Consider the following 16,739-nt stretch of genomic DNA (forward strand, 5'->3'; position numbering starts at 1 on the left):
TAGAGGACAGTTAAGGCTACAATCTGCAGTAATTTCACTGTTATATGCTCATTATTAAATCTTTTTATGACACAGGTGGCATTACTTTAGGACCCACCCTCATATTATTAAAAAATACTGGTATTCACTTATTGTGTTCAGTGCCATTAATAGGAAGTAGTAAGTTCATAGCAAATTAAAAACTGGACTGTGATAATATTATTCTAAAGAAAATGCCTAACAGGCTGGTTCTGTCTCATTTCGCAATTTCAGGATGAAAAGTGCTTTTTCAGTAGACCTAAAATTAACAAAAACAAGGTGATTTCTTTCAAGATTATTTTATTTTCATGGTTTTCTAGAGTTGATCCTCAAGAAATAGAAGTGTTTACATAACAACAGAAACCAGTTAACAGTAACATACGTGAATAGACAAACACAGGGGAAAATAAAGTTCATTTTAAAACATTTGGGTGTGAATCGACTGCTTATTAAGAGAAAAGAAGTATTCATATAACCTACTGGTTGACCCAAATATTTTACGAAACTCGTTCATTTCATAGTAGTAAAATAGTTTTACACTAACAGAGCTGTTTTTCAAGTTCACACGCAAAGCCAGAGCCTGTATTCTGGATGAATTAAAAACAAGCTCTCCATTTAACAAAATTTAGAGGTTACATGTGATGACATCCTTGTATATTGGTTATTCACAATGAACAGTAAAGCTTATTTCATGTTTTAACATTTAGCTCCATAAAAAGGCCTCTCTCTCTCTCTCTCTCTCTCTCTCTCTCTCTCTCTCTCTCTCTGTCTGTGTGTACATTACTGTCATCCAAATGTTTTCTTCGATCTATTTGCACTTTGCCTATTCTAGTTTCCCTTGCTTTGTTTGTACCCTTATAAAAATTAATTCAACTGACTATTTCATTTCAGGCCATCTTTCTCTTATCCCTTCTTCAACTCCTAAAAATTGATTGCATTTAACAACACTGTTCATCCAGTTTTTTTCTCTCCGCTTAGAACTGGGAACAATCTTGGAACGAATAGTGTCTTCTTTATTAACAGTAAAATTTGTGTAACTGCAATATCAAGTTAATAACGATTCCTTTCTTTCCTCATTTTTAAGTATTCAGCAAGTGTATTGTCTTTACTGTCTGCCTTCTGCACTAACATAAAACACAACAAAGCACAACAACTACAAATTAAATATTTATAGCATATTGCACTCTTTCCCATTAACTATTTAATTATGTTGAAATTTCTTTCTTAATTACAGCACTGCACATTTAATGTGAATTATAAACTGAATTCTCTCTTGATAATTTCTTCATATAAAAGTGCTCCAGCAGAGTGAGAACAGATTATTTTTGTTCTTAGTTATTTTCTTAACACTACAGCCTGATAAAGTGAAGTGTGTGTCTAACAAAGAGGCCAGAAACATGCCAAGACATGCTTTTGGACATTTCATCTTATCCACTACTGCACCTCAAGTAATTCCAGATGCACCTTCCATGCACACACAAATCTTTGTCAGGCTAAATATTTAATATATATGATATTATGGATGATGCAGGAATATGAAAACTAATTAATGATGATATTTTTCCCAGAAAAAATGCAGTTCATCTTTTTCAGTCTACATTTAATAATGTCCATATAAAGTATAATACATTTAGGTCACTATCTACAATATACTGCAAAAATAAAAAATATATCTTTAAAATACTGTGATGATAAAATAATTGCTGCACAATTACATTTCAGTGCTTACAATAATATTTAAAAGAAAAAAATAAATAAACTTCCAGATTGAATAAAAAGATCACACTCACTGAAAGTATACACCGTGTTCAAATTAACAACTATAGGAAAGAGTGAATACCAAAACTTGAACTTTTGGGGTCAAACATCCCTCTGCAGTGATGCGGAGAGGTGACGTACATGAGAATAAATACATGGTGCAGGAAAGAAACCGAATGGCAACAATGGAATGTAATATGTGACATACAAATTTCAAAGAAGTTAATAATACAGCTCAGCACAGAATGCAGCGTCAAAGATAAATAACTAATAGTAAACAAACATCTTGTGTTGTTTATCGTCTAGCACCCGTAATCATATTTCTTGACTTATGTACACAAAGCTACTTGTTCCCTCAACCAAGTACTCATTTAGTCTTGCACAGTTGAGTCAATCAACATCTAATAATACATAAATTTGGAGGTGTCACAAGAAACTGGACCTGAAGTAAAGATAGATGAAGACGTAGAAGGAAATAGTTACAAACAGCAGAACACTCCTCGGGGGTTTGAGGGGGGTGGGTGAGAAAGAGGGTGGGGAGGAAAAAGAGTGAGTGTGTGTGTGTGTGTGTGTGTGTGTGTGTGTGTGTGTGAGTGTGTGAGAGAGAGAGAGAGAGAGAGAGAGAGAGAGAGAGAGAGAGAGAGAGAGGGGGGGGGGGGGGGGGGGGGATATTGAACAAGAATGTAACATTACAATTTGTTGTTGTTATGGTTAGATTTTATGTAGCATGGACTTTGTCCTCTTTCTGAATTATTAACTTTTCTGGAATTTGGATTCCAGCTGCCTCGTTTGATTTCTATCCTGTACCTGTAGTATGATGTTTTAAAATTTTTGAGCAACCTGCTGCACACACCATATTCATAAATCTTGCTCTTCTTTTTACAATTCATTTGTGCAAAACTTTTTTGTATTGGGATGATAAAGACTTCAGAACGATCAAGACTTGGTTCCACTTTTTCCTGTCAGTTTCAGTAACTTTTCAAATTCAGCAAATTTTTGTAGATTTTGTCTGCACTTGACTATTATAAAACTGTAGTCCAAATAAATATGAAAAAAATAAAAAATCTTATAATACACCAAATACCACTCTTTATATTGCTAAGTGGTATCCTGCAGATTGCATGTTTTGCAATGTTATTTCATCATAATAGTCTGATTGATTAAATTCTTGATGGCATAAAGAAAAAATAAAGATAAAACAATTTCTTAAGAAAAATTTTCAGAAACAAATGAGTAAAAAGTGATGTGATAATGAGCATCAAAATGCAGAAATGCTGTGTTACAGTCAGTACCAGATGAAAGAGCAACCTGAACAATTATGAAATAGGAACAAAGTTAACATATCATGCTTTCATACTAGAAATAATTTGCTTTGGGCTCAGTAATACACATAAAGGAATGACAAAATAAAGGGAAACAGGTGTGGGTAAGACTTCCTGCGTAGTGGGTTATTGTTGGAGTAGAAGAGAGTTTCATCTTTTGGCAAGTGAAAGCACTTTCCTGTCATTGCTGGAAATTACTGTGATAGATAACACTGGCCATTTAACATTCTCTATGTGGGATTCCTCAACAGACAGCATTAATTTCATATGGTGTAGCAGGAACATACGACAGAAAAAATAAATAACACCAATTTTATCATATGCCTCAGTAGTAAAAAATATTCAATGTAACTTTTATATATGATCACAGTGAATATGTAGTCAGTAGTCACAGCTTATTTACAAATTTTATCAGTGGCAAACACGTTAAAATTATAATGTGTAAAACTCTGGGGCACTGTCATAAAAAACAACAATAGTATACTTTGGACAAAAGTTCTTTGGTAACTGTTTCACAAAGCCAGGTGTTGTTCTTTAGTGATAAACCACATAAATAACTTGTCCCTTAAAAGTCAAACAAAAAAATTGGGACTAATTGTGAACTAAATCTATAGTTTTTATCTACAACAGCATGCATCACCATTCAGTACCTAAACTGAAGTAATAACATTCATCTTATTTTCCATATTAATATATATGTTTTAAGAGGTTATACAACCCATAACTATTGTAAAACTTAAAACAGAAGGGCAACTTAAGCAATAAATGTAACCAGCAATGACAGTCTCAAAGCGTGTGCAACCAAAGTTACAGAAACTATAACTATAGTTGTATGTTTTCATAGGCACTCAGTCTGTAGAATGACAGAATACCTAGCTGTCAGAACAGAAAAAGACAGTAGAAAAAGCAAAAGAAAATGCTTAAATCATTGGTTACATTTGGTATAAACAATTCTTAGAAACAATGGACTCCATGTCTGTAACATTACTTCAGTTTTACATAATATGAAGAAGTTTTCGTATCTACACAGCCATTGTAACATTGGTTTCACATATCTAGTAAAAACAGTGATGATTTCTGGTTCATCTTAATTCAGACCTAAAAAAAGAAGAAGAAGAAGAAGATGTTATCAATAGGCTAATTCACTGTATTGTCCTAGTTTCTATCTATTATGTGGTACAAAACATATTCAGAACACACCTAAAGTACCAGTCAATAAGGCCACCAAGTTTTTCAGTCTGATAATGAAAAAAAGTTATTTCAAGCTGTTAAAAGTAGTGTATGAATGCATGGTTTTACAGTGATATGAATGAATAAAACCTTCTCAAGCTTCCAGCAGAGACAGTTGGTAGAAAACCCTCTAGCTTTCGACCAAGCTCTTCTTGGCCATTTTCATGTTGTGAATGACTGTCGTGTCGCCTTGGCCTTGCTGTTATGTAGCTGTGGTGCTGGCTATGACATCACTTGTGCTCTCTTCCTCGACAACTGTGCCAATGTTTTCGTCTAGTGCCTGTCACACTTGTTTCAACCTCGCCATGGCTATGTCCCAGGCTGTGCGGAGCTGCAAACCACTATTCTTGTTGACAATGTTTTTTCAGATATTTTTATTTCTACCCATTCTTTTATGACACTGTCCCCAAATCCTTTTGTCCTCACAATAACACATGTTTCATCGAATAGAATTCAGTGTCAATTTCCTACAGCGTGTTCTTTCACAGCTGATTTTTCAGGATAGCATCGGTGTAAGCACCTCTTGAGTTCTGTCTGGCATTTCTCCACAGTGTGACGTAGTAGCAGCCGCACTGACATGGTATTTTGTACAGTACAGACATCCTAAGCCCTAGATTGTCCTTCACAGATCTTAAGAGCTGTCCATTTTTGCTGGGGGCATGAACAATGATGAGATGTTGGGTCTCTCAAGAAGCTGGCTAACCTCTCCCAACACTGTGCTATATAGCGATAAGGTACGGCGACACAGCAGTCATCTACAACTTGAAAATGGCCAAGGAGAGCTAGGTAAAAAGTTCATGGGCCACCTGATGCCACTGGAAGCCCGCAATCATTTTATTCATGTTAAAGTAGCATTCACAATGAATTTTTTGATACGAATAAGTATAATCACAAAACTTAATACTATTTCTTTGCTTTAAATTAAGAAGTCTGTGCTGTTTAAATACTGTATGCGTATGAAAATTTCAAAGTGAGGTTATAAGAGAGTGGAGAAAGGATGTTCCACCCATCACGTAACAGCTACAGGGATAGAGTGGTAATCCCCACATAACACATATATAGTAGTAGTAAGAATGGAAATGGTGTCTTCGTAATAGCTGTTCTGAGTAGTCTAGATATGCAAGTATTTTGCCATTTATTTCTGAGCAAGAAATTAAGATTTTCATAATTCTTCGTAGAAACATGTATTACATCTACATTGTTCCAACAGAATTCATTAACAACTCTTCAGCATATACTCTTCTGATATACGAAGTTACATGCAACAACAGTACATAATTTAATATATTGATGCATATTCTAACAATGTGTTATCAGAAACAATGCATAGTTTTCAAACATGCGTAACAGAATTTAGTCACTGGAATATCATGGAGTTCAAGCAAGAACATTTACATGCAAGAGCTTCTTGTGATCATTATCAAGGGAAAATACATTTGATACTTTGTCTTGGGAGGCTGTGAATTTCAATTCTTAAAAAAATTCACCGGTGAAAGAAATTCTCTTGAAAATAATAACTCTGCACCTGAATAATGCTAATGTTGCTAATATTTTCTCTTCAAGATAAAAGACAAGCACTAGAGAAGAAAATACATGACGTGTCAGAGAGTAGTTGTGAAAAAACAGTTGCTGCATCTATCAGTACTTAAACAGCTACATCTGAAATCTTAAAAAAATGTCTTCACGTCAGTGACATTTAAAACTGGTGAACAGCACAAATCAAACACACAAAAAGAAGGATCAGAATTTGGAGTTTTGTCTGTCAATGCTTGTTAAGTAGCTATTCAGGTTGTGTCCTGCCAGACTGTCATACACGGAACCATTCAAATTTGGCCCATTTGACGGAGGAATATTGCAACAGTGCTGAGATATTAGTGCACTTAGGCAGACATTAGTATAAGGGCCGATCAAAAGGTTTCTGATTGAGGGCCGTACAGTCCAGAATTGGTATGTCAATCAGGCAAAAACACTATGAACATTGAGACAATCATCCCACCGAAGTGCCAGGTTGAAGATACCTGTTTGGTGAAACACCATGTCCTTCTGCTTCTGTTGCCCAGCAGCTTTTTTAAGCATGATGACTGCATAGGGAGAGATCAGGATTATATGGCGGGTGCTCAAGTGTCAGCCACTTGAATTAGCGTAATGACCGAGGCCAACCTCCCAGATCGGCCAGCATCTTGTGTCGAATCGCAACCAGCACAGTACTTGGTGCAGCATTCCACAATGATGGTTTTAGACCGACAGGCTGGCCCATAAGTATTCTTTATTTTCCAATGGTTGCCTACCAGTGTTTGTCCTTCGGCAGCTAAGAAAAGAACAACAAGATGTTGGTCCTACTTGGGTGCATTTGGTAATAGCATTGCCATAATTCATGTTTCCGCATTTACCGTACACCCGCCGGAAACACACAGATACCGCACTAGTCCCTTGCCTACATGTCAGCACTAACATCCCTGCATTGGAGTTGCACTATCTTGCATATATGCTGCAGAAACACCCTCAAACGGAAACTTTTTGAGTGCCTGACAACTGCGCAAGTAATGATCACTAGCAGGTCAAAATTGCTATTAGGTTCATAACTGTTGAAAATTTGACTCTACTAATTGGACTTCTACTGCTTGATGGAACAGTTGTGATTAAATTTGTCCAACACAACAGAAGGGGATAAGGACTTTGGGCTACATATTGGTGTCTCCTTTCTTTATAGGCAGTGGACACATTGTTTCAGTCTAACGTATGATGATGACAATGACTGTAGAGAGAGAGGGGGATAGATGATGATGATGATGATGATGATGATGATTTTGGTTTGTGGGGGCACTCAACGGCATGGTTATCAACACTCGAACAAATTCCCAATCTTTTTCACTGTCCAGTCTCGCCATTTTCCCAAATGATGATGAAATGATGAGGACAACACAAACACCCAGACCCCAGGCAGAGAAAATCCCCAGCCTGACCAGGAATAGAAGCCAGAACCCTGTGATCCAGAGGAAGCAATGCTACATCTACATCTACATGGATACTCTGCAAATCACGTTTAAGTGTCTTGCAGAGGGTTCATCGAACCACATTCAAAATTTTCTATTATTCCAATCTCATATAGCGTGCGGGAAGAATGAACACCTGTACCTTTCCGTACAAGCTCTGATTTCCCTTATTTTATCTTGGTGATCGTTCCTCCCTATGTAAGTCGGTGTCAACAAAATATTTTCGCATTCGGAGGAGAAAGTTGGTGATTGGAATTTCGTGACAAGATTCTGTCGCAACAAAAACCGCCTTTCTTTTAATGATGTCCATCCCAAATCCTGTATCATTTCTGTGACACACTCTCCCATATTTCGCGATAGTACAAAACGTGCTGCCTTTCTTTGAACTTTTTCGATGTACACAGTCAGTCCTATCTGGCAAGGATCCCACACCGCGCAACAGTATTCTGAAAGAGGACAGACAAGCGTAGTGTAGGCAGTCTCCTTAATAGGTCTGTTACATTTCCCAAGTGCCCTGCCAATAAAACGCAGTCTTTGGTTAGCCTTCCCCACAACATTTTCTATGTGTTTCTTCCAATTTAAATTGTTCATAATTGTAATACCTAGGTATTTAGTCAAATTTATGGCTTTTAGATTAGACTGATTTATCGTGTAACCTAAGTTTAACACATTCCTTTCAGCACTCATGTGGATGACTTCACACTTTTCATTATTTAAGGTCAACTGCCACTTTTCGCACCATTCCGATATTTCTCCTAAATCGTTTTGCAGTTTGTTTTGATCTTCTGATGACTTTATTAGTCGATAAATGACAGCGTCATCTGCAAACAACCAAATACGGCTGCTCAGATTGTCTCCCAAATCGTATATATAGATAAGGAACAGCAAAGGGCCTATAACACTACCTTGGGGAACGCCAGAAATCACCTCTGTTCTACTCTATGACTTTCCGCCTATTACAACCAACTGTAACCTCTCTGACAGGAAATCACAGATCCAGTCACATAACTGAGACGATAATCCATAAGCACGCAAATTCACTACGAGCCGCTTGTGTGGTACAGCGTCAAAAGCCTTCCAGAAATATGGAATCGATCTGAAATCCCTTGTCAACAGCACTCAACACTTCATGTGAATAAAAAGCTAGTTGTGTTTCACAGGAATGATGTTTTCTAAACCCATGTTGACTGTGTGTCAATAGACCGTTTTCTTCGAGGTAATTCATTATGTTCGAACACAATATATGTTCTAAAATCCTCCTGCATATCAACGTTAACGATATGGGCTTGTAATTTAGTGGATTACTCCTCTTGAATATTGGTGTGACTTGTGCAACTTTCCAGTCTTTGGGTACGGATCTTCCGTCGAGCGAACGGTTGTATGCGATTGTTAAGAATGGAGCTAATGCATCAGCATACTTCGAAAGGAACCTAATTGGTATACAGTATGGACCAGAAGACTAACTGATTTAAGTTGCTTCACTACTCCGAGGACGTTGGCAGCTGTTCTCGATTCGAATTCTGGAGTATTTACTTTGTCTTCTTTTGAGGAGGCATTTCGGAAGGCTGTGTTTAGTGAATCTGCTTTGGCAGCACTGTCTTCGATGGTATCTCCATTGCTATCACACAGAGAAGGCACTGATTGTTTCTTGCTGCTAACATACTTCACATACGAGGAGAATCTCTTTGGATTTTCTGCCAGGTTTTGAGACAAAGTTTCGTTCTGGAAACAGTTATAAGCATTTCGCATTGAAGTCCGTGCAAAATTTCGAGCTTCTGTAAAAGAACACCAATCCTGGGGATTTTGCGTCTGTTTAAATTTGGCATGTTTGTTTCGTTGTTTCTGCAGCAGTGTTCGAACCAGTTTTGTGTACCAAGGAGGATCAGCTCTGTCGTTTGTTAATTTATTTGGTAAATCTCTCCATTGCTGCCGATACTATTTCCTTAAATTTAAGCCACATCTGGTCTATACTTATATTATTAATTTGGAATGAGTGGAGACTGTCTCTCAGGAAGGCGTCAAGCGAATTTTTATCTGCTTTTTTGAATAGGCATATTTTTCACTTATTTTTCGAGGCTTTGGGGATTACAATATTAAATCTTGCTACGACAACCTTGTGTTCACTAATCCTTGAATCGGTTTTGATGCTGGTTATTAACTCAAGATTATTTGTTGCTAAGAGGTCAAGTGTGTTTTCACAACCATTTACTATTCGCGTGGGCTCATGAACTAACTGCTCGAGATAATTTTCAGAGAATGCATTTAGCACAATTTCAGATGATATTTTATGCGTACCTCCGAAATTAAACATGTATTTTCGCCAACATATGAAGGGTAAATTAAAGTCACCATCAACTATTATGGTATGATTCAGGTATGTATTTGAAATCGAACTCAAGTTTTCTTTGAACCTTTCAGCAACTGTATCATCTGAATTGGGAGGTCAGTAAAAGGATCCAATTACTATTTTTTTCTGGTTGCCAACAATGACCTCTGTCCATACTAACTCACAGGAAGTATCTACTTCAATTTCGCGACAAGTTAAACTACTTCTGACAGCAACAAACACGCCTCCGCCAACCGTGTTTAGCTTACCCTTTCGGAACACCGTTAGACCACGAGTTGTGGAGAGAGGGGGGAAAGGGAACAGAATGTGGCACTGGCAAACCTAACCCAGATACAGGCAGAGGAAATTGCATGTGGCACACACAGAAGTGGTGGGGTGGGTTATGAAGGCGGAAATAGAATAGGAAAGCATATCAGGGAGGAGGAAGATACCAACCTCCAGCCATGGCACCATGTCTTCCGTCTAGCCCTCTTCCCCTCCAGTTTACTCTAGCTTGTTCCATCTGCGATGGGTAAGGACAGACATGAAATGTGTTCGGCAAGGAGCCGCCACTCGGGTATGTAGGTTACTGATCCAAAATGTGTAAGAGTATTCTAAAAACCTTTCAGTCCCTCAAAGCTATGAAGTTCTTATCTAAGGACACTGTATAACGTGCTTCAATTAGGACACCCTGGTTAGTCCACCGCAAAAATCTCACCATCATGAATGAAGTGTTCCTTTTGTCTGAGATATGTAGTACTAATAAAAGTACATAGCAATCTCACCTTTCTCTTTTTATGTCTTTCTGTTTCTGCTCCAGACATACGTTTTCTTTTACCTCCTACATCTGTTTCTTCCTGCCCACTCAGTACATCCCGATTTTTATTAGCTTCAGTGGTACGTGTCTCCCGGCGGAGTGGAACTTCTCCAACTACTTGAACAAGCATCTGTGTTGTCAAAAAATCCTGAAAAATGAAAAAGTTGCAGTCATTGTAAAGCCATATTTAACATAAAGTAAACACACAAAATATGTAAATGAAAGCACAGACACAAAAGAGAAAATTGTGTACAGAATGTCAGAGAGGGGGGTGTGCAACGTTTACATCAATCTTGGAGGAGGAAGCCACAAAACATGAACTTAAATGAACACAAATCTTGACTGTTAATGTACAGAGTTCATACCAATCATGAACTGGTGCCTCAGAAGTTCAGAAATCCAACACAGAAATTTTCTGCTCATCCATTTTATTTCTTGTGTAGCTACTCCAAGGCATATCTGTAATATTTCATGGAGGTTGTAACTTATGGAATTAATGTGAAATAGGTTCTGGTAACTGAGGATATAATATTTAAAGCAATGACAACAGAGTCTCTTTCACAACACTGGCACAACTGATTTCTGCATTAGTGAGTCACTGAAATGAAATCTATGATTACATTGTGAAGTGCTTTTCACAAGAAGATCAGTACAACTGGATCAAAGATTCTTTCAGTGAAAAACTTCCATCTACACTTACCACTCCACACCGAGAACAAAGTTCGTTTCCACATCAAGAAAGATTTTCGGAACTTGGTGATGCAGGAACATCCTCAAGTATGTAACAAGACCCTACAACTTTTGATACTTTTTGCAACATCATAGTTGGCATGTTGGAGAAAGGGATGAGAGTTGCAATTTTCAACCTTGTGCCTCGATTTTAAGATCTGTAGAAGCAAGTCTGTCCTTCTATTGATTTTGTTATCAGACTAAGATGTAATAACATTAAATGCGTTCAGAGTACAAGTGCGTGTGAATACACAGTGCACCAAACACTTTTAATGATTGGCCTCTGCAGTCATTTGCCACTGTTAACACCATGACGTCAGCAACTATTACCGAAATGGGCACGTGACTATTGGCACTGGATGTTTGCGCAGTGGCAGTGTGTTTCATGGGCTGAGGAATCCTGATACTTCTTCATCACACCGATGGCAGGGTGCAAATCTGTCATCTTCCGGGGGCACAGCTCCCTGACGTCTGTACTACGGGATGGAGACCAGCTGATGGTGGCACCATTATGCTTTGGAGAACATTCAGGTGAGCATCCACCAGTGCAGTGGAGCTTGTTCAAAGCATCATAACAGCCAAGGAGTATCATACACAGGTTGCAGACAATGTACACCCCTTCATGACGATCATTCTTCCCGATGGCAGTGGCATTTTTCAAGAAGATAATGCACCACGTCACAAGGCCAAGACGGTGACGGAGAGATTCAGGGAACTCAGTGGCAAGTTCCAATTGATGTGCTGGTCCCCAAACTTGCCAGATCTAAACTTGATTGAACACATCTGGGATGTGACTGAATGTGACATCACAGCTCATTGCGACCCCCCCCTCCCTCTCTGGAATTTGCGGGAATTAGGTGAATTGTGTGTGCAGATGTGGTGCCAACAGTCTCCAGTGGCCCTCCAAGACCTCATTGCTTATATGTCACAACACATCACCACCGTTATCTGTGCCAAAGGTGTACATACCGACAATTAGGTAGGGGGTCATAATGTTCTGCTGATCAGTGTATTTACCCCTCACTTCAACTTGTTCGTCATATGTGAAAGGACCTGAAAACTCAAAAAGTTTGGAAACCACTGCTACACCCTGTGACAACAAAAGTTGAAGTGTTTAACCCCAAAGCTACACTAGTTCTAGCTGATTTGTCTGTAATATACCAACAGCCCCATTTAATTTCTGGTAAATAATGCCTCCAACATCATGACCAAGTTGGTTAATACAGTTGTCTGTTGCTCTCACCATACCAATTGCCATTCTACTCACTCTTAAGCCTTTATTTGTACTCTTTTTTTACATGGCACATGGGGGGAGGGGGGGGGGGGGGAGAAAGTACGGAGCTTCCTGAATACAATATCCTTTACGAAATAGACAAACTTGTTATTCAACTGTAACTGATTAATATCCTAGTTTCTCACTAGGCAAGTACACTGATCAGCTAGAACTTTATGACTATCCACCTAGTAGCTAGTATGTCCACCTTTGGCACAGGTAACACTGACGATGTGGTCTTGGTAGGTTGCTGGAGGGAGTTGGCACCACATCCTCACGCATGTGTGACACACACACACACACACACACACACACACACACACACACACACACACACACCACCTAATTCCCACAAATTCCAGGGAGAGGGACAATGAGCTCTGACGTCACGTTCAATCACATCTCAGAACTCACCACTGTGTTCCCTGAACCATTCCATTACAGTCCTGGTCTTGTGACATGGCACATTATCTTGTTGAAAAATGCCACTGCCATCGGGAAACATGATCGTCATGAAGGGGGGCACATGGTACGCAACCTAGGCTGTTGTGATGGTTCGTACGAGCTCCACTGGACCCACAGATGCTCACCTGAATGTTCCCCAGAGCATAATGATGTCGTCGTCATTTGGTCTCCAACCCACAATACAGGTGTCAAGGAGCTGTGTCCCTGGAAGATGACTGATTCGCACCCTGCCCTCGGCATTGCTGCCTGGTGACTTCGTCGACCACTGCCGATATTTCGACAGCAGCACACCCTGCCTTTCTCAAGGCACAAATGCAAGGAGGAAGCAATGTGCAAGGGAATTTAATCTCTCAGTTTTATTGAAGTGTCAAAATCATAGTGTGGTTCCAATGTTTGCTAAGGTTGTGCATCATATTAATTCTCCTGTCACCCATTGCATCAAGCAACGTGCTGGTTTAGCTCTTGTTCGTGAAAGGATCCACTATACTCGCTGTCAATTAGATTTTGTTTCTAAGGAATTATTTCAGCTTCATTTAATGATGGCGTCTAATGTTTCTAAATTTTCTTGGCATTGGGTGGACAGTGCCTCTTAGTCGCAGTCTGACTGGGAATTTCAATCTGTAACTGCTCGTCATTGACGAAGTTTGAATGTTTGAACGTTTCCTTGGCTCAGTGTCTAATTCTAATTTTAATTCTCAACATTCTGTGATCAATCTCACAGAGAAAACGTTTTACGACGGAGCTTTGTCTGTGCTGGGGAAAGGTTTGAATTTCGCACCGACACCTAAGAGTTTGCCAGTCGTTGATTTTATTAGTTCTATTGAACAGGCTGTTTATAAACTACCTTCCAAGGCTGCAGAAGAGGTTAGGAGGGAAGCTTGTCGTGTGTTGACTGGGGCCCGTTCACCCAAGTGTAACATTACAGCAGCTGAGGCGGCTGCTTTACGTTCACTCGGAATGGATTCTGATATTGTTATTTTACCTGCGGACAAGGGAAATGCCACGGTTTTGTTGAACAAACTACCTTCCGAGGCTGCAGAAGAGGTTAGGAGGGAAGCTTGTCATGTGTTGACTGAGGCCCGTTCACCCAAGTGTAACATTACAGCAGCTGAGGCGGCTGCTTTACGTTCACTCAGAATGGATTCTGATATTGTTATTTTACCTGCGGACAAGGGAAATGCCACGGTTTTATTGAACAAGCACGATTACATTCAAAGGATGCAGTGTCTACTTTCTGATTTGGCGTATCGTAAAATCGGTGCTGACCCTACTAAGAGTATTGAGAGGAAGACTAATAACCTCCTGAAGAAAAGTTCTTTGTCACAGGAGACTATCAAGAGTCTTAATTCTTACTGTGCTGTACCACCTAGCTTATATGGCCTCCCTAAGCTCCATAAGGAGGCTGTCCCGTTGAGGCCTATTGTTTCTAATATTGGTGCTCAGACATATTGTGTAGCTAAACATCTTGCTAGTTTGTTGAGCCCACTAGTAGGTAGGTGTGAACACCACATTAAGAACTCTACAGATTTCTTACGTCGATTGCAGGGACTGCATTTGAATGACTGATATTTTAGTCAGTTTTGATGTGGTTTCTCATTTCACTCGTGTTCCTCTCTCTGATTCATTGCAGCTAATTGAGGTTAAGTTTGGTGTCAAGTTAACAAATTTGTTTCGACATGTGCTGACTTACTTTTTATTGAATGGTCAGCACTACGAACAGACTAATGGAGTTGCAATGGTAAGCCCGTTGTCACCTATTGTGGCCCATTTGTTTATGGAGGACTTTGAGGAATGTGCATTGGAGTCAGCGACCTTGAAACCTACGTGTTTTTTCAGATATGTAGACAATACTTTTGTTGTTTGGCCCCATGGTAGTGAGAATTTAAACCGGTTTTTGGAACACCTGAATTCAATCCACCCGAATATTCAGTTCACTATGGAGGTGGAAAAGAATGGATGCCTTGCCTTCCTTGATGTGTTGGTCAGAAGGAAGACTGATGGTATGTTGGGACATTCTGTTTATAGGAAGCCTACTCACACCGACTTTTATCTGCGAGCTGATAGTTGTCACCATCCAGCTCAGCATGAAGGAGTACTTCGTACCTTGGTTCACGGGGCCCACATTATCTCAGACCCAGAAAGTTTGGCAGCTGTGCTATCACATCTCGAAGTCACCTTTCGTCAGAATGGTTATAGTGAGAGGCAGATCAAACATGAGTTGAGCCATCAGCCTTCTGTGCAACGGATGAGTGATGATAGCAACGAAGTGGCACCTAAGTCTATGGCCTTTTTGCCTTACACAGGAAGCATTTCCAACAGGATTGGCCGTATTTTGTGGAAATATGATGTGAAATGTGTTTTTCGACCACCTTCTAAGATTAAGGTCCTGTTGGCATCTGTAAAAGATGATCTTGGCTTGTGTAAGGCTGGTGTCTATCGTATTCCTTGCAGTTGTGGCATGTCATATATTGGTCAGACAATCAGGATTGTGGAAGACCGGTGTATTGAACATAAGCGTCACACACACTTATAACAGCCGAGCAAATCCGCTATTGCAGAACATTGCCCTGACACCGATCATCCTATGGAATACAACAACACGGAGATTCTGGCTTACACGTCCAGCTATTGGGATAGTGTTATTAAGGAAGCTGTTGAAATCACACTATCAAGCAACCTTATAAACAGAGGTGGTGGATTTTGTTTAAATGCTGCTTGGAGTCTGGCTCTGTCTCTCATCAAAAAACAGAGGGACAGAATTAGCGCTACCTCACCTGTAGATTAATAGTCACTATCGATATTTCTGATGTTGGTTATCTTTGGTTGTGTGTTGACTCTACGGTTACTTGTTCTGTGTGTGGTATCTTCCTTGTTTCTCCTCTGTGAACCGAGGTATTAAATTTCCTTGAACATTGCTTCCTCCTTGCATTTGTGCCTTGAGAATGGCAGGATGTGCTCCTGTCGAAATATCGGCGGCAGTCGATGATGTCACCCGGCAACAAACCCGTAAGTTATTTGAACTGTAAAACTACTCTGCAAGAACAAAGACAAACATGACAAGAAAGGAAAGGAACTTTATAAATTTCCATCACCTCTCCATGAAGTTCTTGTATATCATATTCAGTAGGATTATTCCCAAATGCGTAGGAAAAAAAACTGGACTTTAATCAATCAGAGGAACAAGTTGGCTTTAGAAGTAAGTATAGCACTTGCAAGTTGTGAACAAAAATGCAGAACAGAGCAATGAATCAGAATGTTTGCATTGTCTCATATTCAAATGTTTTCTGTGAGTTTTTGACTTGAGCTTCAATGCCTTTACCGATAGACATTTACAAACAAGCAGTTTTCAACCTATGTTAGGAGAAGGGGGAACATACATGTCAGTGTAATGGCTTACACTAGAATTCATCAGGATAGTGAGAAATACAAAATTTAAAGACAAGTCAGACAAGGAGATAGGAGATTACATATTGCGAAAATGATTCCCAGCAGAATATCAACAATGTATGAATAGATAGATTGCTACTTGGCATAAAGATGATAGGTTAACCCTTTCGTGGGTACATTTTTTGTAGCAACTCAGTGAAGATAATTTTTTTGCTCTCCTATTAGATTTGTGATCAACTGACTATATTTTTTGATAATTTTATTTTTGTGATTTAGGAGCAAAAACTATGGTGGTACATATATCACCACAGCAACGTTGTGAGGTATTAAAACTAGGGTTGTAAACTATTTTCTGCTTCATTTTGTGGACTGTTGTGTGTTGCCATTACACACAAAAAGACAATGAATAGTGTTTACTGTT

General features: G+C 39.2%; 1 protein-coding gene across 4 annotated transcripts in view; it reads right to left on the reverse strand.

Moving 5' to 3' along the window:
* Positions 1-422: 422 nt before the first annotated feature.
* Positions 423-16,739, reverse strand: part of LOC126473427 (bromodomain-containing protein 8) — a 270,271-nt gene continuing 253,954 nt past the window's right edge. For all 4 annotated transcript variants that reach the window (XM_050100466.1, XM_050100467.1, XM_050100465.1 and 1 more), the window contains 2 exons: positions 10,433-10,612; positions 423-4,196 (listed from right to left, as the gene is read on the reverse strand). In XM_050100466.1, coding sequence (XP_049956423.1) covers positions 4,191-4,196; positions 10,433-10,612 — 186 coding nt within the window. In that variant the 3' untranslated portion in view covers positions 423-4,190. The remainder of the gene's footprint in view (positions 4,197-10,432; positions 10,613-16,739) is intronic.

This window comes from Schistocerca serialis, chromosome 4, assembly GCF_023864345.2.
Source record: "Schistocerca serialis cubense isolate TAMUIC-IGC-003099 chromosome 4, iqSchSeri2.2, whole genome shotgun sequence".
Classification (NCBI taxonomy): Eukaryota; Metazoa; Arthropoda; class Insecta; order Orthoptera; family Acrididae; genus Schistocerca; species Schistocerca serialis.